A 21,982-nucleotide genomic window follows, 5' to 3' on the forward strand; every position below is an offset into this window, starting at 1 on the left:
CTCCTGACCTTGTGATCCGCCCACCTTGGCCTACCAAAGTGTTGGGATTACAGACGTGAGCCACCGTGCCCAGCGCAGCATATAGTATTTCAAAAGGTAATGTAACAGTGGATTATATAATATTGAAGGAAAACTGTTTTTCATGTTTATATAGTATGATCCCATATTAGTATACCACAATTTTAGGCTGGGTGCAGTGGCTCACACCTGTAATCCCCAGTGTTCTGGGAGGCCAAGGTGGGAGGATTACTTGAGTCTAGGAGTTCCAGACAAGCCTGGGCAACATAGCCAGAACTCATCTCTACGAAAAATTCTTAAGAAATTAGCTAAGTGTGGGCCGGGCGCAGTGGCTCAAGCCTGTAATCCCTGCACTTTGGGAGGCTGAGATGGGCGGATCACGAGGTCAGGAGATCGAGACCATCCTGGCTAACACAGTGAAACCCCATCTCTACTAAAAAAATACAAAAAACTAGCCGGGCGAGGTGGCGGGCGCCTGTAGTCCCAGCTAGTCGGGAGGCTGAGGCAGGAGAATGGCGTAAACCCAGGAGGCGGAGCTTGCAGTGAGCTGAGATCCGGCCACTGCACTCCAGCCTGGGAGACAGAGCGAGACTCCGTCTCAAAAAAAAAAAGAAAAAGAAATTAGCTAAGTGTGGCTGGGCGAAGTGGCTCACACCTGTAATCCCAGGACTTTGGGAGGCTGAGGCCGATGGATCACTTGAGGTCAGGAGTTCGAGACCAGCCTGGCTGTCATAGAGAAACCTTGTCTCTACTGAAAATACAAAAATTAGCCAGATGTGGTGGCACACACCTGTAGTCCCAGCTATTCGGGAGGCTGAGTCATGAAAATTGCTTTGAACCCAAGAGACTGAAGCTGCAGTGAGCCAAGATTCGCCGCTGCACTCCAGCCTGGGTGACAGAGTGAGACTCAGTCTCAAAAAAAAAAAAATTACCCAAGTGTGGTGGCATGGACCTGTAGTCCCAGCCACTCAGGAGGCTCAAGTGGGAGGATTGCTTGAGGTCAAGGCTGCAGTAACCCATGATTGTGCCACTGCACTCCAGTCTAGGTGACAGAGCAAGACCCTGTCTCAAAAAACAAACAAAATATATATATATATATGTATCTATAGATATATATCTATATATAAAAGAAAGAGATACAGGCCTACTGGGATGACAAAGAGCCCACAAACTTTATTGAAAGGAAAATTTACAAAGGATGTCCCGTCTCTACAAATAGGATAAAGGCTGTTGTTTGTAAAAGAGTAAAAGTTACTTTAAATCACCCTTTAAAGTGCCAAGTGGCAGAATTAAGACCAGTGATTGAATTGACTACAAGAAGATACATTTCAACTCAGCGCTTAGAAAGTTCAAATTTCTATCAGAGATGTGAAAAATGATATGACCTGGCATTCAAAAGAAAACAAAAAAAACAAGTGAAATGGCACTTCTCATTTATAAAAGTGAATTCAGTATTACTGGAGTCAAATAGGGACTGAGATGTTATCAGGGCACTTTAAAGAAAAATTTCTGAATTTGAATGAGGTATGTTTCATTTTCCTTCTGACCCCGAGGTTCTGGGATTGAAAGTGGCACTTGCGGCCAGGCGCGGTGGCTCACGCCTGTAATCCCAGCACTTTGGGAGGCTGAGGCGGGCGGATCACGAGGTCAGGAGATCGAGAACATCCTGGCTAACACAGTGAAACCCCATCTCTACTAAAAATACAAAAAATCAGCTGGGCGTCCTGGCAGGCGCCTGTAGTCCCAGCTACTTGGGAGGCTGAGGCAGGAGAATGGCGTGAACCAGGGAGGAGGAGCTTGCAGTGAGCCAAGATCGTGCCACTGCACTCCAGCCTGGGTGACAGAGCAAGACTCCGTCTCAAAAAAAAAAAAAAAAAAAGTGGCACTTGCCTAGAAACTGGGAATTTTCTTTATTTATTAATTTAAACCTTTAACAAATACGAAAATATTTAGTGAATGCCGCTTTGTCCCAGGGATCCTTCTGGGTTCCAGGGAGACAGCAGTGAAAAGAATGGCAAAGTCCTGGCTCTCATCAAATTACATTCTAGTCGGGGAAGGTAGCGTCCTGAAGAAAAATGAAGCAGGGAAAGCAGAGAGTAGCTGTGGAGTAGGTGGTTTGCATAGTGACTGACAGCCTCTCAGAGCTGAACCTTGGATGAATTGAGGAAGTGAGTGGAGGCTGTGGTTTGCATGGGGCACTCCAGGCTGTAGGAAGCATAATAGAAAGCCCAAGGCAGGAGCACTACCTGGCATGTAAGTTCTAAGCTTACTGCAGGTATTACTCGTGAAGGTGCTCTTAGGCTTCAGTTGTACAGATGAGGAAACAGAGATGGAAAGCTAAGTAACTCGCCAGTGGGTTAGTGAGTGGCAAAGCCAGGGCAGGGCTTAAAATCAGGCCCTTGGCCTGGCACAGTGGCTCACATCTGTAATCCCAGCACTTTGGGAGGCCAAGGCAAGCGGATCACCTGAGGTCAGGAGTTCGAGACCAGCCTGGCCAACATGGCAAAACCTCATCTCTTCTAAAAATACATAAATTAGCTGGGTATGGTGACTGAAGCCTATAATCCCAGCTACTCAGGGGACTGAGGCCGGAAAATCGCTTGAACCCGGGAGACAGAGGTTGCAGTGAGCCGAGATCATGCCACTGCACTCCAGCCTGGGCAACAAAGTGAGACTCTCAAAAAAAAAAAAAAAAAAAAAAAAACCAGGCCCTTAGAGTCTGGAGCACATGGTCTGAATCTGTAGGTTGTCCAATAGGCTGTAATGAGGACTTTAGATTTTACTGTAAGATGAGAAGCGATGGAGGGTTTTAAGTAGAAATGTGACATGATATGAATGGACTTTTTTTTTTTAATTATTTTGAGACAGAGTCTCGCTCTGTCGCCCAGGCTGGAGTGCCGTGGCACAATCTCTGCTCACTGCAACCTCCGCCTCGCGGATTCAAGCGATTCTCCTGCCTCAGCCTCCTGAGTAGCTGGGATTACAGGCTCGCACCACCACACCTGGCTGATTTTTGTATTTTTAATAGAGACGGGGTTTCACCATGTTGGTCAGGCTGGTCTCAAACTCCTGACTTCGTGATCCACCCGCCTCAGCCTCCCATAGTGCTGGGATTACAGGCGTGAGCCACCACGCCCGGCCATGAATTGAGTTTTTAAAAGAGCTGGGTTCTGTGTGGAAAATAGTCTGTAGCTGGTTACCTGTGGAAGCTGAAAACCAGTTAGGAAGTTATTGTATTCAACTCAGGTGAGAGAAATTGGTACTGAGACTGGGGTGAGAATGGTGCTACTGAGAAGTGGTTAGAACGTGGATGTACTGGGGAAGTAGAGCTGATCAAATGTGTTGATGAATTGGATGCAGAATATGAGAGCAAGAGAGTCATCATAGTGACTCAGGTTTTTGTCCTGAGAACCTGGAAGAATGTCGTCGTATTTTCTCTGATGGGGAAGACTAGAGGAGGAACAGTTTTGGAGGGGGCTAGGAATCCAGTGCAGTTTTAAGCAGGTGAGTTTGAGATGCCACTCACACACCCCTTGAGAGCTGTCAAGTTGACACTTCCATATATAAAATTGATGGTTAGGATGGATCAGAACTTGAGCTTAAAGGAGAACATATATTCAGGGCAACTTGAATCTATGCTCCCAGTGAAAAAAATAATAATTAAAAAATAATATCTTAGGCCAGGCACAGTGGCTTCTGCCTGTAATACCAGCACTTTGGGAGGCCAAGGCGGGTGGATCACGAAGTCAGGAGTTTGAGACCAGCCTGACCAACATGAAGAAACCCCATCTCTACTAAAAATACAAAATTAGCCGGGTCTGATGGTGCATGCCTGTAATCCCAGCTATTTGGGAGGCTGAGGCAGGATAATCGCTTGAACCGAGGAGGTTCAGCCAGAGGTTGCGGTGAGCTGAGATTGCGCTGTGGCACTCCAGCCTGGGCAACAAGAGCGAAATTCTGTCTCAAAAAATAACAATAATAATAACTTGACTTTTAGAGGTAGTAAGCATATATATTATACTTCATACCATGGGTTATGATGAACCACCTGGGTAGTGAAAGTGGAGAGGAGGACTGAGACCTAGGGCACTCTAATACATGGGAGATAGAGGGATGAGAAGAGTCTAGCACAGAAGACTGAGGCTCAGTCAGCAAGGAAAGAAGAGAACAGAGAAGCATGTCCTAGAAGACAAGGGAGGAAGATGTTTTTAGGAGGAAGGAAAAATCGTGTCAATTGTTGCAGATAGGTTAAGAAAGATGAAGAGTGAGAACTAGCTATTGAATTTGGCTGCATGGAGGTCATTGGGAAGCTCCAATGTTAGGAACTCAGCCCAGTGATAGGTATAGAAGCATTACTGGAAATGTTCAAGAGAGAGGGCAGTGTCATTAAAAAAATGGAGGCCAGGCACAGTGGCTCAGCACCTGTAATCCCAGCACTTTGGGAGGCTGAGGCAGAAGGATTGCTAGAGGCCAGGAGTTTAAGACCAGCCTAGGCAACATAGCAAGACCCCATCTCTAAAACAAAAAGAAAATTAGCTGTGTGTAGTGGCACAACTACTCGGGAGACTGAGGCAGGAGGATCATTTTAGCCCAGGACTTTGAGGTTACAATGAGCCAAGATCATGCCACTGCATTCCAGCCTGGACAACAGAGCAAGACCCTGCCTCAAAAAAAAAAAATATATATCATAAAGTATATGTGAGGCCAGGTGCAGTGGCTCACGGCTATAATCCTAACACTTTGGGAGGCTGAGTCGGGTGGATCACTTAAGCTCAGGAGTTCGAGAGCAGCCTGGGCAACATGGCAAGACTCTGCCTCTACTAAAAATACAAAAAAATAGCTGGGCAAAAAAATAGCTGACTGTGCTTGTGGTCCCAGCTTCTCGGGAGGCTGAGGTGGGAGGATCGTTTGAGCCTGGCAGGCAGAAGTTGCAGTAAGCCAAAATTGCACCACTGTACTCCAGCCTGGGCGACAGAGACCCTATCTCAAAACAAACAAAAAAGTGTATGTGTGTGTGTTCAGTGTATGTGTAAAGAGAGAGGCAGACAAAAATGTTAAACAATTGTTCAGTCTAGGTGAAGGATACATTGGGTGTTCATTGTACCACTTTTCCCACTTGTCTGTATGGAATTTTCAAAAAGAATTGGAGGGACAAGAAAAGAGTGAATGGGAAGAAAGGAAATGGAAACAATAACTAAAGGGTCTGCATGTCTTGCAAAGAGAAGCAATGAAATGGGGCACTGGAGGGAAACGTGAGAGTCAAGGTTTTCATTTTTTGTTTGAATTCTGGAGATAGATAGTCATGATCCAATACAGAGGAAAAACAGTGATCTAGGAGAGAGAGGGAACTGACGATGTAGTTTCTACTTACACATCAAAGTCTGGCTCCTTAATAACTAGGAAGTTACTATTTCTAATAATTCCATCCAAAATAAATTGTTAAAACAGTTAATCATAGTCTTACATTATTTAATGTCTTTTTTTCCTGCTTAAATAGCAATATTTTTTGACTTGTTTTCTGCAGGTTGTAGGAAGTGTCCTGTATTTTACTAATTTTTGCCTTGATAAATTGGGGCAACCGCTTCTAAATGAAAACCCTCAGCTTTCCGAAGGATGGGAAATACCCAAGTATCCTACATAGTGAATGAAGATCTTTTATGCATCTTACCACTAAGTTCACCTTTAAAACAATTTCCAAATTTTGCAGACCATGATAACTATTCCTTAATAAAATTCACTAAAGGTACCATCAAGTCTTCAGCCACATTGTTTCTCTAGAAGGGCAAGAAATACAAGTAAAGGCAAAAAGGTTTGTGTGGGGAGTTGTTTTGTTTTACTTACTTTTTTAACGGAAATCATAAACTTTTGGCTTGAAAAGTTAATGTTCTTTACTGCTGGTTTACTCTAAGGTTAATTACAGATTGAGCTAGAATTTTATTCCATACATATATATTAAACGTTTAAATGGATCATCTGCTTCTTGGAATTCATTGGTTCTCACCTAATGTGCCTGGGCGGGTGGAAAAGTGTAATTGTTGCTGTCAATTTGATTGCAGTCTTATAACCATCTGCCTTCTTTCCATGTTACCTAATGGAAATATGATCATCTGTTCACCTCGATTCTTCTGTTGTTAACCACTGAAAAAACTCAAAAGAGGTAACACATCAGTCAGGAACAGAAGGGTTCTTGGTTAAAAGACTCTGCATAGTACTATTTAAATCACTAAATACAAGAGATTAAAGTGTACTTCTTGTTGCAGATATTAGTGATCTGTGATGAACTTGCTTTCTTATCTCTCTGATACACTTTGCTGTCATATAGAATTTTATTGATTTGCTTTTCTATTTTTATTTACATTATAAAAATCTTTGTCTTTTGACCAAATAGGCCAAAGCCTCACTGTTTCAATTGTGGTTCTGAAGAACACCAAATGAAAGATTGCCCAATGGTAAATTTTTCTCATGTTAAGAAAAGTCTTTGAACAAGAGCTTTCTAATGTTTTCAACACATTTATGGTATTGTGTGACATGAAGGAACTTTCTTTGTTACTTTCCTGTAGTCCTTTAATTTGAAATATTTTCAAATTTGTGTTTATATTTTAAGACATTAAATTTTTTAGTAAATAATTTAAAATAGTACTCTCTGTATTTGATATGAATAAACAGAGTTAAATTGTAGAGTTTATCCTAAAAACTTTATTTAATTATAATACTGAGGTAATAAATAGACTGCTCCTTTCCTTACTTATTTTTCTAAAATATTCACTCTCTTTTACGCTTGTTCGTCATACATTAAAACTAAAATAATCTGTTTACTTGATCTAAAAAAAAGTATTTAATTTCTGAAATATTTCTGAGTTGCATGAAACCATTCTTTTCAAATGTGTCATGATGTAGCCTCGGAATGCTGCTCGAATAAGTGAAAAGAGAAAAGAGTATATGGATGCCTGTGGGGAAGCAAACAATCAGAATTTCCAGCAGCGATACCACGCAGAAGAAGTAGAAGAAAGATTTGGAAGATTCAAGCCAGGAGTTATTAGGTATTAATGGCATTTTACCATAGAAGGTCATTTTTATTTCCCTAGCATTTCGAATGTTCTCTGTCTCTTCGGGCTAATTATCAGGATATAAGTGTACTCTGCCAAAGCCCTAGGTAATATACATTAATTCATTTAGAAACACTTCTTGAAATTTTAATTATATTTGTTAGCCATCATGGTATGTAATATAAGCAAGAAATGTTTTAAAATACCAGAATATTGGCCAGGCGCAGTGGCTCAAGCCTGTAATCCCAGCACTTTGGGAGGCCAAGATGGGCAGATCACAAGGTCAGAAGATCGAGACCATCCTGGCTAACACAGTGAAACCCCGTCTCTACTAAAAAATACAAAAAACTCACCGGGCAAGGTGGCGGGCTCCTGTAGTGCCAACTACTTGGGAGGCTGAGGCAGGAGAATGGCGTAAACCCGGGAGGCGGAGCTTGCAGTGAGCTGAGATCCGGCCACTGCACTCCAGCCTGGGCGACAGAGCGAGACTCCGTCTCAAAAAAAAAAACAAAACAGAATATTATGTATGTGTTTTCATGCAAACAAGAATTCATTATTTTTCTTCCTCCTTTATTTTTACTTAGTGAGGAACTTCAAGATGCACTAGGTGTGACAGACAAGAGTCTTCCACCTTTTATCTATCGGATGCGCCAGCTAGGGTACCCACCAGGGTGGCTCAAAGAGGCTGAATTGGAGAATTCGGGGCTTGCACTGTATGATGGAAAAGGTATAGTATCTTAAGTTAGAGAAGTCACCTTAAGTGTTTCCTTTTTTTTTTTTTTGTTAAAGAATCAACAAAATGTGATAGGAACGGCTGACTTCTTTAATGTGTGCTAACTAAAAAATATCATGATGATGTTTCCTTGGTAAATTTTACAAGGAAGGAACTAAAATTTCAGTGAGTTCATAGATTATCTGATGGTTTTCTGGGCTTGCTCAGGTACTGTCTAGGCCAGAGTATCACTCTCCAGCCAGTCCTCATAAGCTCTTACCTTTCTCAGTAATAATAACAGACATAGATCCTCAATGCCAGGAGACCTGTAAAATGTGAAATACAGAAAACCTCTAATAGTCTAGAACTTCTCTCCTAGATACCTACTCTAGAAAGATACACATATGCAAAATAAACTGTATGTATACAAGAATCTTTTTGTATCATTGAATATGATAGTGAAAAATCTAAGACAACATTAAGGCCCTAAAGAAAAATGGTTAAATAAATTGGTAGTTCTGAGCTGTGGACTCTCTGCAACATATGAAGAGTGGGAATAAATCTGTATGAGCTGACATGGCAAAATCTTTGTGCAATATTGAGTTTTTAAAAAGCAGGTTTCGGCTGGGCACAGTGACTCATGGCCGTAGTCCCAGGATTTTAGAAGGCCGAGGTGGATGGATCACTTGAGGTCAGGAGTTCAAGACCAGCCTAGCCAAGATGGTGAAACCCGGTCTCTAATAAAAATACAAAAATTAGCCAAACGTGGTGGCAGGCGCCTGTAATCCCAGCTACTTGGGAAGCTGAGGCAGTAGGTAGATCGCCTGAGCTCAGGAGTTTGAGACCAGCCTGGGCAACAAGGTGAAACCCTGTCTGTACTAAAAATACACAGCCTACCCTGGTATGGTTGTGCGTGCGTGTAGAACCAGCTATTCAGGAGGCTGAGGTGGGAGGATCACTTGAGCCTGAGAGGCAGAAGCTATAGTGAGCCAACATAGTGCCACTACACTCCAGTCTGGGTGACAAAGCAAGACCCTTTCTCAAAAAAAAAAAAAAAAAAAAAAAAAAAAAAAAAAAAAAAAAAAAAAAATTCTGTCCTAATGGTTAAGAAAAATTATAATTAAAATTGAAAGCCATTTCAAAACTAATTCTGTTGCCATGAGTATAAGCACTTTCCAGGTGTACTTTTGGTCTGGGGAGGGATATATATTGACATTTAGCAATATTAACACTTTTTATGGTCTGTAATAGATAGCACTGATGGGGAAACAGAAATTGGAGAAATACAGCAGAATAAAAGTGTCACTTATGATCTCTCAAAATTGGTCAACTATCCTGGTTTTAATATATCTACTCCCAGAGGAATTCCAGATGTAAGTATATTTATTTTTTTTTTAATTATCGTGTGATGTGATATTATTATGTTAAAGATTGGTCAGAATATTAACTTGTTGGCTAGGCATGGTGGCTCACACCTGTAATCCCAACACTTTGCAAGTCTGAGGCAAGATGATTGCTTGAGCTCCAGAGTTCGAGACCAGCCTGGGCAACATAGCAAGACTTTGTCCCTACAAAAAATTTTAAAACTGGCCGGGCGCGGTGGCTCACGCCTGTAATCCCAGCACTTTGGGAGGCCGAGGCGGGCGGATCACAAGGTCAGGAGATCGAGACCACGGTGAAACCCCGTCTCTACTAAAAATTACAAAAAAAATTAGCCGAGCGCGGTTGTGGGCGCCTGTAGTCCCAGCTACTCGGGAGGCTGAGGCAGGAGAATGGCGTGAACCCGGGAGGCGGAGCTTGCAGTGAGCCGAGATCGCGCCACTGCACTCCAGCCTGGGCTGGGCGACAGAGTGAGACTCCGTCTCAAAAAAAAAAAAAAAAAAATTTTAAAACTAGCCAAGGGTGGCGGCACATGCCTGTAGTCCTGGCTATTAGAGAGGCTGGGGTGGGAGGATTGCAAAGGTTACAGTGAGGTGAGATCACACGAGACCCTGACTCAAAAAATAATTACTTAATTCATATATACATACAAACTTATATAGTAGTTACTATTTAAAGGGATAAATGTGTTACTTGTTTACTTTTTTTTTTTTTTTGAGATTGCGTCTCGCTCTATTGCCCAGGCTGGGGGGCAGTGGCGCGATCTCAGCTCACTGCAACCTCCGTCTCCCGGGTTCACGCCATTCTCCTGCCTCAGCCTCCCGAGTAGCTGGGATTACAGGCGCCCGCCACCACGTCCGGCTAATTTTTTGTATTTTTAGTAGAGATGGGGTTTCACCATGTTAACCAGGATGGTCTCGATCTCTTGACCTCATGATCCACCCACCTCGGCCTCCCAAAGTGCTGGGATTACAGGCGTGAGCTACTGCACCCGGCCACTTGTTTACATTTTTAATTTCCTATATAGAATCTTGCTAGAATCTTAATTGAAGTCTTATATTCGTCAACAGCAGTTTTCTCTGATTTTGTGCCCTCAGAAAGGGAGCCAAAATAGATTGGTTAGAGTCTCTAAATCTAAAACTACTCTAACATTTTAAAAGTTTTTAACAATATGGATTGTTCTGAGACAGTATTATATATTTTACAGAATTAACCTAGGAAATAAGTTTCTATCTATAATAAATCTAAGTATACTATAACTCTCCTGTTTATTCTTGCCTTTTTTCCCCTCAAAGTAAAATTTCTCATTTTGTATATGAATGGTTTTTCCACACTTAACTCTTTTCCAGCTTCCATCTTAGGTCTCAAGATTCAACAATGAACTATTGTACTGTTTTATTTAAAAAGTGTAGGCCGGGCGCGGTGGCTCAAGCCTGTAATCCCAGCACTTTGGGAGGCCGAGGCGGGCGGATCACAAGGTCAGGAGATCGAGACCACGGTGAAACCCCGTCTCTACTAAAAATACAAAAAATTAGCCGGGCGCGGTTGTGGGCGCCTGTAGTCCCAGCTACTCGGGAGGCTGAGGCAGGAGAATGGCGTGAACCCAGGAGGCGGAGCTTGCAGTGAGCCGAGATCGCGCCACTGCACTCCAGCCTGGGCGACAGAGCGAGACTCCGTCTCAAAAATAAATAAATAAATAAATAAATAAATAAATAAATAAATAAATAAATAAAAAGTGTATTATTGGCCGGGCGCAGTGGCCCATGCCTGTAATCCCAGCACTTTGGGAGGCCAAGGCGGGTGGATCACTTGAGCTCAGGAGTTTGAGACCAGCCTGGCCAATATGGCAAAATCCCATCTCTACTAAAAATATGAAAATTAGCCGGGCGTGGTGGCAGGCGCCTGTAATCCCAGCTACTCAGGAGGCTGAGGCAGAAGAATCGCTTGAACCCAGGAGGTGGAGGTTGCAGTGAGCTGAGATCATGCCATTGCACTTTAGTCTGGGTGATGAAAGCGAAACTCCATCTCAAAAAAACATAAAAATAAAAAGTGTGTTCTTAGGAACTGGACAGTAGGGAAACAGCCAAAGACTTGAAGTTAAGAGTGTAGTGAGCAGATAGAAAGTTGTCAATCACACAAGACTGTGTAATTCATTACGGGCAGAAGTGCATGATACAAACCATCAGTGCTTCTGGAAGCCAGTGCAGCTTCCAGTCTACTTCACAGTCCCCTGGGAATACTCGTTAGAAATGTACATTCTTGAGTCCCATCTTTAGACTTAACTGATTCAAACCCTGGAACCTCTATGTTTCACAAGAGTTCCATGGGATTCTTACTGAGAACCACTGTTGAATGTGCGATTGGAGAGGAGAGAGAAGTAAGCGGTATGGAATCTTTAAAGATGAGTGCTGTATTTGGAAAGAGAAAGAGCAGAAGATGGAAAACTCATGAGTAAGTGTGTTAGGAGAAGTGGGCTATGAACGGCCCTGTTAGCAGTGCCAGTGCTTGATGGGAGAGAGACTGGAGCCTGGGAGGCCCCATAGCAGTCACTCCTGCCTACATCTTCTGCTTGCGGTATGTAGAACCTTTTTTGGCCAAGTGATTGTGTCAGGTAGTCTTTTAGTATTCATAGTCTTGATTATGTTGCAGGCAGGTTTAGTTTTCCTTCAACACATCATTATTTTCTTTAATTCCCAATAAAGGAAAAGTAACATAAGAAGGAAAAACGTAATTTGAGATCTCTGCTGTACTTCCTTTGAGCAAAATCTCAAAACATGACATTTTCCAAATACATGATTTTTTTTTTTTCTTCTCTTTTCATTATTAGGAATGGAGGATCTTTGGTTCCATACCAATGCAGGCATGTCAGCAGAAGGATGTGTTTGCCAATTACCTTACTTCTAACTTCCAAACGGTAAATAGATTTTAAGGGTGTACTCTATAAAATGTTGTGTCTGTGAGATTTTGTAAATTATTAGCATATTACAGCCTTTTCTTGCTTTGTTATCTTGACAAACCAAAAGGAAAACAGTGGCGAAATTCACCAGTTACCTAGACTTATCTCCAGATCGCTTTTCTACATCATTTTAAGTGAAGGGATGGAGTTTAATTCATTGTCTACCCCCCTAACTTGTGTTTGGTTTGGTTGCTCCTTTAGCCAGGTGTGAAGTCTGGCAGCAAGAGGTCTTCATCTCACTCTAGCCCAGGGAGTCCAAAGAAGCAGAAGAAGGAAAGCAACTCAGCAGGATCCCCGGCCGACATGGAGCTCGATTCGGGTAGGTTTCATCTTACGGCTCTGATTTCTCTTTTTTTCTCTTTTCTTTTTTTTTTTTTTTTTGTTTTTTTGGTTTTTTGAGACAGAGTCTCGCTCTTTCACGAAGGCTGGAGTGCAGTGGCGCGATCTTGGCTCACTGCAACCTCCGCCTCCCGTGTTCATGCCATTCTCCTGCCTCAGCCTCCCTAGTAGCTGGGACTACAGGTGCCCGCCACCACGCCAGGCTAATTTTTAGTAGAGACGGGGTTTCACATGTTAGCTAGGATGGTCTTGATCTCTTGATCTCCTGACCTCGTGATCCACCCGCCTTGGCCTCCCAAAGTGCTGGGATTACAGGTGTGAGCCACCGCGCCCGGCCTGTAGCTTTGATTTCATCAAGAAGCTATGACACATTTGTATGCTCCTGAATTCCGTAAGAAAGGGGAAGCTCCTTTGTGAGCACTGTCTAAAGAGTAAATCTTTATTTTATTCTTGGAGATCAGAGCATCACTGCTGTCCATGATAAAAGCTGAATTGGAAGCCAGAGCTTGGTGTGAGAGCTAGATGGGCCAGCTGGCTGCATTCCTGAATTAGGGGAGTTCCTTTTTTTTTTTTTTTTTTTTTCTCCTTTTTGTATAGAATGGGGTCTCACTGTATTGTCCAGGCAGGTCTCAAACTCCCATGCTCAAGCAGTGGTCCTGCCTTTGCTTCCCTATGTGCTGGGATTATAGGTGTGAGCCACAGTGCCTGGGCCCATTCCTGGATTAGCAGACCCACCCAGTCTCAACAGTGCTGCATCCAGACTGGCCCCTTTGATCCGGCCAGTGTTCTGAGACAGGCAGTGGAAAGTGTGTACCCTTCTGGCAGCTTGCTCCCAAGAGGAAGAAAAGCAAAGCTGGGCCAAGCTTTCCCAGTTACTCTTTCCAATAGTATTAATCCAGTAGATCACTCCTCCACCCAAGAAAGACAGGCCATCAGGAAAATGTGCCTTCCCAGAACATAAAGCAGGACAAAGGGCTTGCTCTCTGAGACCTCCCTAGCTTTTTTTTTTTTTTTTTGAGGCAGTCTTGCCTGGTTACCCTGGCTGGAGTTCAGTGGCACAATCTCGGCCAACTGCAAGCTATGCCTCCCGGGTTCAAGTGATTCTCCTGTCTCAGCCTCCCAAGTAGCTAGACATACAGACATGCACCACCACACCCGGCTAATTTTTATATTTTTAGTAGAAATAGGGTTTTGCTGGCTGGGCGCAGTGGCTTACTGAGGTTGCAGTGAGCCAAGATCGCACCACTGCACTCCAGCCTGGGGAAGAGAGCAAGACTCCATTTCAAAAAAAAGAGATGTGATGTGAACATGTAAGTTGTCCCAAATTTGATTGTGAAGCCCTGTCTTCCTTCCTTTAAAAAAAAAAAAAAAAGATCATGAATTAAATTCCCTTAAAGTTCAAAGGGATTAAATCCTCACATCAAATTCTTTTGCACAAAGTGACTTCAAAGTTCAGAATCAAAGCGCTCAAATTATTTCCCCTAAGTTTTGTTTGTTTGTTTGTTTCGGTTTTTTTTTTTTTTCGAGACAGAGTTTTGCTGTCGCCCAGGCTGGAGTACAGTGGCGCGATCTTGGCTCACTGCAACCTCTGCCTCCTGGGTTCAAGTGATTCTCCTGCCTCAGCCTCCCAAGTACCTGGGATTACAGGTGCCCACCACCACGCCTGGCTAATTTTATATTTTTAGTAGAGATGGGGTTTCTCCATGTTGGCCAGGCTGGTCTCGAACTCCTGACCTCAGGTGAACCGCCCGCCTCCACCTCCCAAAGTGCTGGGATTATAGGTGTGAGCCACAGCACTGGCCCATGGTTGTCATTTTTTGAAGTTTGGGGATTTGTGGTGGTGGCACCCCTGTCACCAGGGCCATACACTTCTGTGTAGGCATTTTCAGCTTTGTGCTAGGGACTCTTTCCTCTTTTTTGGCGGGGGGACAGGGTCTGGCTTGGTTGCCCAGGCTGGAGTACAGTGGTACAATCATGGCTCACTGCAGCCTCAGACTCCTGGGATCAAGCTGTCCTCCCACCTCAGCCTCCCGTGTAGCTGGAACCATAGGCCTGCGCCACCAAGCCCAGCTAATTTTTGTATGTTTTGTAGAGACAGAGGTCTTACTTTGTTGCCCAGGCTGGTCTTGAACTCCTGAGTTTAAGCAATCTGCCTGCCTCAGCCTCCCAATGTTACTGGCATGAGCCACCATGCTGGGCCGTGATTTGACTTCTAAGTGAGAGTATGTTATTCTCCTCACAAATCTTATTGTCTATAGAATAAAGTTCAGACCCCCTACTAGACTCTGAGGACAGAAAGCTTAATAAGACAGTATTGCTGCCCTAGTTACCACTCTGTGTCACCTCGGGATTGCAGATGTGTAAACATCATTCTCATATAAATGTGGTGGCCCACAGTGATACCTACAGAACAATAGTATTACCTATTGCTGCCACAGAGCAGGTTCCAGACTGTAATGGTGACACAGAGGAAAAACAGCATCTGTGCTGAATGAAGTCATAGGGTAACTCTGAACTGCTTGTTGAGGGAAGAATGCAGAGATTTACCAAGGAAATGAGGAGGAGGGCATTTGAGACAGTGGGAAGTGCAGATGCAGGACAGTGAAACTTCACAGCACATCAGGCCAGCAGCAGGGTGACAGCTGGAGTTTGAGCCAGGCAGTAGGAGATAACATGATGGAAGCAGGGAAACTGTATCCTAGAGGGCCATGGAGGAAGATTGGACTTTGGCCGGGCGCGGTGGCTCAAGCCTGTAATCCCAGCACTTTGGGAGGCCGAGACGGGCGGATCACTAGGTCAGGAGATCGAGACCATCCTGGCTAACAGGGTGAAACCCCGTCTCTACTAAAAAATACAAAAAGCTAGCCGGGCGACGTGGCGGGCGCCTGTAGTCCCAGCTACTCGGGAGGCTGAGGCAGGAGAATGGCGTAAACCCGGGAGGCGGAGCTTGCAGTGAGCTGAGATCCGGCCACTGCACTCCAGCCCGGGGACAGAGTGAGACTCCATCTCAAAAAAAAAAAAAAAAAAAAAAAAAAGGAAGATTGGACTTCATCCTGTGGGGTCTGGGCAGGCACTAAAGGGTTTCCAGTGGAGATGGGAAGGGTTATAGGGCCAGACTTGTGATGAGTCTGGCAGCGGTTTGGAGGACAGACACAAGGAAGATGAATCCAGAGGTCGGGGTGATTCTGATGTTCTTGGCAAATGGTAATGGGCCTGAAGCAAGGTAGCGGCTATGACAGCCAGCAGGAGAGCATGCACCCCAAAGAGCCAAAGACCTGGGGGATGGATGGAAGGAAAGAGAGTACTCTCAAATGACAAGCAGATCCACTGGTGGTGCCATTAGTGAGAATAGCAGATGGGAGAATAGTCCTCATTTTAGGAAGAGATCATTTGTTTTGAACAGGTTGTGTGTGTAGAACGTATAGGTGATGATAGTCAGTGGGCAGTTAGATAGGTGAACCTGCAGTTCAGGTGAGCAATCTAGATTAGAGATAAGAATTGGGGGCCAGGCACAGTGGCTCTCACCTGTAATCTCAGCACTTTGGGAGGCCGACGTGGGCGGATCACTTGAGGTGAGGAGTTCGAAATCAGCCTGGCCCACATGGTGAAACCTCATCTCTACTAAAAATACAAAAAATTAGCCGAACATGTTGGCGTACGGTGTAATCCCAGCTACTTGAAAGGATGAGGCAGGAGAACTGCTTGAACCCAGGAGGCAGAGGTTGCAGCCAGCTGACATCACGCCACTGCACTCCAGCCTGGGCAACAGAGCAAGACTCCGCCTCAAAAAAAAAAGAAGAATTGGGGAATTAGGCTGGGCGCAGTGGCTCACGCCTATAATCCCAGCACTTTGGGAGGCCAAGGCAGGTGGATCACCTGAGGTCAGGAGTTCGAGACCAGCCTGGCCAACATGTTGAAACCTCATCTCTACTAAAAATACAAAAATTTGCCAGGCGTAGTGGCACACAACTGTAATCCCAGCTACTCCGGAGGCTGAGGCAGGAGAATCACTTGACTGGGAGGCGGGGGGTGCACTGAGCTGAGATTGTGCCACTGCACTCCAGCCTGGGAGACAGAGCAAGACTCTGTCTCAAAAAAAAAAAAAGAAAAAGCTAGGAAATAACCCAAGGTGTACACTTGGCTTGCCCCTCACTTCCTCCCCATTAGCTTCCACCCACTCAGTAGCCAGCCTGCACTTCCGGTCAAATTTCCTACTGCATTCTGCCATGAATTTTTGGGTAGAGTGCACTACCTTGAAATTCTGAAGTCTCCATGCAATTGCTCATATTTCCTCAATCTAAAATGATGCACACAGCACAGAAATGGATCTCCCAAGGGATATCCTCTAGCACCAGAAGAACCTGACAGGTCTCCCTGCAGATCTTTTCAGGTGGACTGAGGACACCAGGTAATGGTCATGGCACCTGAGAATCCAGAATGTCCCGCCTCTTAAGCCAGTTATTTTTGGCCATTGAATATCTGGATACACCTGAGTGCAAATAACAAATTTTAGTAAAACCAAATGCTATTACAAGTTCTAAAGTATCTCTTAACTTTCTTACTTCAGATGTGGAGGTACCACATGGTTCTCTGAGCAGCGAAACTTTTCAGTTTCAACCACCATTACCTCCTGACACTCCTCCACTCCCCCGGGGAACTCCTCCGCCCATCTTCACCCCTCCACTCCCCAAGGGCACCCCGCCGCTGACTCCCAGTGACTCACCCCAGACCAGAACAGCATCTGGAGCTGTGGATGAGGACGCACTGACTCTAGAAGAACTTGAAGAACAGCAGAGGCGGATCTGGGCAGCTCTCGAGCAGGCTGAGAGTGTAAACAGCGACTCTGACATTCCTGTGGACACACCTTTAACTGGGAATTCCGTTGCCTCATCACCTTGTCCAAATGAGCTGGACCTCCCTGTCCCAGAGGGAAAAACATCTGAAAAGCAGACGCTGGATGAGCCTGAGGTACCAGAAATTTTTACAAAGAAGTCAGAAGCTGGACATGCCTCCAGTCCAGATGCTGAGGTGACATCACTTTGTCAGAAGGAAAAGGCAGAGTTGACTCCAGTAAACCCTGAAGGTGCCCCCCTTGATAATGGCAGTGTCGTACCAGACTGTGACGTCAGCAATGGGGACAGCCGGAAGCTCTTTCCTGCAGACACCAGTCCTTCAACGGCCACTAAGATTCATAGCCCTATACCTGACATGAGCAAATTTGCAACTGGAATCACGCCATTTGAATTTGAGAATATGGCAGAATCTACTGGAATGTACCTCAGGATAAGAAGCTTGTTAAAGAACTCACCCCGAAACCAGCAGAAAAACAAAAAGGCCTCTGAATAACGGCTTGACTTAGCACTGAGAGCTATTTAATAACTTTGTTCCGTTAATTAGTACTAATTAAGTGGAGAGATAGAATGGTTTTCCTGTTTGTACCTCCCATTTTTAAAAATCTATCCAAGGTTCGTGTTCCAAAGTCAAGCCTATTTTAAAGAAAGACTGAGCTCACTAGTTCACTATATTTTATTCTCACTGACAAAACTTGGGGGGAGATGTGAATATGACCTGGTTTAGAGAGAGTTTGTTAAGGTTTATACTATTTTTGGATTGTGACTGTCCGTCGAGAGTGATGGTTTTTATCTGTCTTTTGTACATTGTTTTCCCTTTCTACATTTTGCTAATTATCCTGTATATAAGTTTAATATATCACTTTTTAAAAGAAAAAATTCTACCATTTTAAATTCATGTTTCAACTCCTACAACCAAATGAGAAAAATCAGGGATGAGCAGCTTTATCCCATTTGGGGTATTTTTATAAGTGATTTACATGCGTCAGTTTTAGTAGTACTTTTACTTTTTTGTAACTTCATTCTTCATATATGGTTGCTGTACAGGTATGTTCATCTTTGTGTACAGAGGTTTAATAAATTAGTTTTCATATACATAATCTAAGACTTTGAATACAAAAAAGTGATTCACAGGTAAAACAGTGTATATAACTTTTGTTTTGTTTTGTTTTTTGATTTTTTGAGATGGAGTTTCACTCTTGTTGCCCAGGCTGGAGTGCAATGGAATGATCTCAGCTCACCACAACCTCTGCCTCCCGGGTTTAAGCAATTCTCCTGCCTCAGTCTACCGAGTAGCTGGGATTACAGGCATGTGCCACCATACCCAACTAACTTTGTATTTTTAGTAGAGACGGGGTTTCTCCACATCGTGTCAGGCTAGTCTTGAACTCCTGACCTCAGGTGATCTGCCCGCCTCAGCCTCCCAAAGTGCTGGGATTACAGGCGTAAGCCACCTCACCTGGCCAGTGTATATAACTTTTAAGTGTAAAAGTAAATTGTTGGCCAGGCATGGTGGCTCATGCCTGTAATCCTAGCACTTTGGGAGGCCAAGGTGGAAGGATCACCTGAGGTCTGGAGTTCAAGACCAGCCTCGCCAACATGGCAAAACCCCATCTCTACTAAAAATACAAAAATTAGCCAGGTGTGGTGGTACATACCTGTAATCCCAGCTACTTGGGAGGCTGAGGCAGGAGAATCGCTTGAACCTGGGAGGCAGAGGTTGCGGTGAGCCGAGATCATGCCACTGCACTCCAGCCTGGGCAACAAGAACAAAACTCCATCTCAAAAAGAAAAAAAAAAAAATTGTAAAAATTAGTGGTAGCAAAACAAAAATAATGATAGGAGTTGCAAGTTTGGGTGCTTTCAGTGGATTTCAGCTGTAATTTTGGAACAGCAGAATTTTTGAAAAGTAATTATTTTGAAAAATGAATGGCATGCAGCTAGCCTTTGTATAATTTTCTAGATTTGAACCCTAATAGTTAAAAATTAAAAATTAGACATAAATATTGCTTTTAATGGTCAGATATATATATATAAGATAGAGCTGAAACTGTGGTTTAGGTCTTTCTGTGGAATGCCATTACATCTTTATGTTAGTCAAGTCCATGAAAATAAATGTTTAGATTGTCTTGAATTGTTAGTCTCAGGCAGTGTTATCCTGCTCTCAGGCCAACAGGGGGAGCAAAATTGAAACATTCCAGATATAGTTTTCATTTTTGAGAACTTGAGTAATCAGATTTACTGTTCTGTAAAGAATAAAGGAAAGGAAAATTATAAAGAGAGAAATTTCTTTTTAAAGCCCTCACAGAATGTGCTAGAAATAGAATAAAATTTAAAATACTTTTGGTTTCTTTTCCTCTGAGCTTAAGTTCAAAATAAAAGCAATCCTTTACAGTTGTTTACATAGTGTTTTTAACCTGATTTCGCTCAGCATTTCTGTCAGGCAAATCATTATCACCACTTGGAAGTAAGGAAAGGGAGGCAGAGAGAGGTTAAAGGAACTTGTCGACATTCCAGAAGTGGTTCTTGAGAGGCGAGTGTTCAACTAAATATTTGACTATTCCCTACATCACAGCAGTAGTTGTTTAAATGTCCCTTTAAGAAGTATTGCATTAGTAGAGTCACCTGTGAATACCAGAGGTATCTTAATAGTTACCTCTTTGCCATCTACCAGACATCATGTTAAGGTATTTTTGTGCATTATCCCATTTTCACAATCACCACATTGGATAGGCATTGTTAACCTCATTGTTTAGAGGAAATACGCACAGCTAAATACACACATAACTAAAACACACAGCTGATACACAACCTAGTAAATCTAAATCCAGATCTCTCTGACCCCCATAACTGTGCTCTTAACTGCTGTACTGCCTCCTTGTCAAAAGCTCTATAAAAGCACTGATTCTTTTTTTTTTTTTTTTTTTTTTTTTTGAGACGGAGTCTTGCTGTGTCACCCAGGCTGGAGTGCAATGGCCAGATCTCGGCTCACTGCAAGCTCCGCCTCCCGGGTTCACGCCATTCTCCTGCCTCAGCCTCCCGAGTAGCTGGGACTACAGGCACCCGCCACCTCGCCCGGCTAGTTTTTTTTTTTTGTATTTTTTAGTAGAGACGGGGTTTCACCGTGTTAGCCAGGATGGTCTCGATCTCCTGACCTCGTGATCCACCCGTCTCGGCCTCCCAAAGTGCTGGGATTACAGGCTTGAGCCACCGCGCCCGGCCTTTTTTTTTTTTTTTGAGAGGGAGTTTTGCTCTTGTTGCCCAGGCTGGAGTACAATGGCCCAATCTTGGCTCACCACAACCTCCGCCTCCCGGGTTCAAGCGATTCTCCTGCCTCAGCCTCCTGAGTAGCTGGGATTACAGGCATGTGCCACCACGCCCTGCTAATTTTGTATTTTTAGTAGAGACGGGATTGCTCCATGTTGGTCAGGCTGGTCTTGAACCCTTGACCTCGTGATCCGCCCACCTTGGCCTCCCAAAGTGCTGGGATTACAGGCTTGAGCCACTGCGCCCGGCCTGCAGGTGCCCCATTTTAAAAAGATATCGTTGGCCAGGCGCGGTGGCTCAACGCCTGTAATCCCAGCACTTTGGGAAGCTGAGGCGGGCAGATCACCTGAGGTCGGGAGTTGAAGACCAGCCTGACCAACAGGGAGAAACCCCGTCTCTACTTAAAAAAAAAAAATACAAAATTAGCCAGGCATGATAGCGCATGCCTGTAATCCCAGCTACTCAGAAGGCTAAGGGAGGAGAATCATTTGAACCCAGGATGCAGAGGTTGCAGTGAGCCAAGATTGTGCCATTGCACTCCAGCCTGGGCAGCTAGAGCAAAATTCCATCTCAAAAAATAAATTAATTAATTAAAATAATAAAAAAGTATTGTTTGCTCTTTTGGAGTATTGCGAGACTGTTGGGTGGAGGAACAAGTTACTGTTTCAACTTGTCCATACCATGACAGGTTCCAGGTGTGGGTAGATGAGGTAAGAACCAGACACTTGCCCTTCAAGATTGACTTGGAGCAGGGGTGGGGATCTCTTTAATCTTTGCCTTGGATTAAAGGGAATGTAAACTGCAATGCAGGTTGCTAAAACAAGGCCAGCTCTTTGCTCTTGTCTCCTAGAAGCAGGTAAGTGGAAAGAAGGAACCGCCTTTATTAAAATACAAAATGACCTCGTTCTTTTTTCAAAAGATCGCATTTCCTTACATGGTGAAAATACTGTCCACTTTCTACTCACATGAAGCATCCTCCTGGTTGATTTTATTCTTCAAGTTTCTCAGCTGGAATCATTTTGCTCTTCTGTCTTGAATTGTGGTTTTTTAACTTTTTTTCTCTCTAGGTAAATCTTTAGAATTCTGTAGATTATCATTAGCAGGCAAAACCAGTAAGGGTGTTGTAACAGCTTTTAGTACCCAAGTTGCTTGTGTCAGAGGCGTTTAAACCAGAGCGACTCCATCTTGTATAGAGGCTGGGTAAAATGAGGCTGAGACCTACTGGGCTGCATTCCTAGATGGTTAGGCATTCTAAGTCACAGGATGAGATAGGAGGTCAGCACAAGATACACGTCATAAAGACCTTGCTGATAAAACAGTTTAAAGTAGCCGGCTAAAACCCACCAAAAACCAGGATGGCCACGAGAGTGACCTCTGGTTGTCCTCACTGCTACACTCCCATCAGTACCATGAC

At 43.9% G+C, this 21,982-nt stretch overlaps 1 protein-coding gene and 1 long non-coding RNA gene across 3 annotated transcripts in view; one reads left to right on the forward strand and one right to left on the reverse strand.

Moving 5' to 3' along the window:
• Positions 1 to 19,698, forward strand: part of LOC105494319 (zinc finger CCHC-type containing 8) — a 33,930-nt gene extending 14,232 nt beyond the window's left edge. The window contains exons 6-14 of one of the 2 annotated variants that reach the window (XM_071070898.1): positions 5,543 to 5,646; positions 5,762 to 5,827; positions 6,407 to 6,467; positions 6,916 to 7,058; positions 7,649 to 7,791; positions 9,028 to 9,149; positions 11,984 to 12,070; positions 12,314 to 12,431; positions 17,019 to 19,698. In XM_071070898.1, coding sequence (XP_070926999.1) covers positions 5,543 to 5,646; positions 5,762 to 5,827; positions 6,407 to 6,467; positions 6,916 to 7,058; positions 7,649 to 7,791; positions 9,028 to 9,149; positions 11,984 to 12,070; positions 12,314 to 12,431; positions 17,019 to 17,797 — 1,623 coding nt within the window. In that variant the 3' untranslated portion in view covers positions 17,798 to 19,698. The remainder of the gene's footprint in view (positions 1 to 5,542; positions 5,647 to 5,761; positions 5,828 to 6,406; positions 6,468 to 6,915; positions 7,059 to 7,648; positions 7,792 to 9,027; positions 9,150 to 11,983; positions 12,071 to 12,313; positions 12,432 to 17,018) is intronic. The other variant, XM_071070899.1, reaches the window with a different exon arrangement.
• Positions 8,057 to 16,839, reverse strand: LOC139356619 (uncharacterized). Its single transcript, XR_011608722.1, has 3 exons — positions 16,704 to 16,839; positions 15,977 to 16,069; positions 8,057 to 8,102 (listed from the first exon to the last, which is right to left on the reverse strand). It is a non-coding gene; the product is annotated as an uncharacterized lncRNA (long non-coding RNA).
• Positions 19,699 to 21,982: the final 2,284 nt, after the last annotated feature.

Source organism: Macaca nemestrina, chromosome 10 (genome assembly GCF_043159975.1).
Source record: "Macaca nemestrina isolate mMacNem1 chromosome 10, mMacNem.hap1, whole genome shotgun sequence".
NCBI classification, from domain to species: Eukaryota; Metazoa; Chordata; class Mammalia; order Primates; family Cercopithecidae; genus Macaca; species Macaca nemestrina.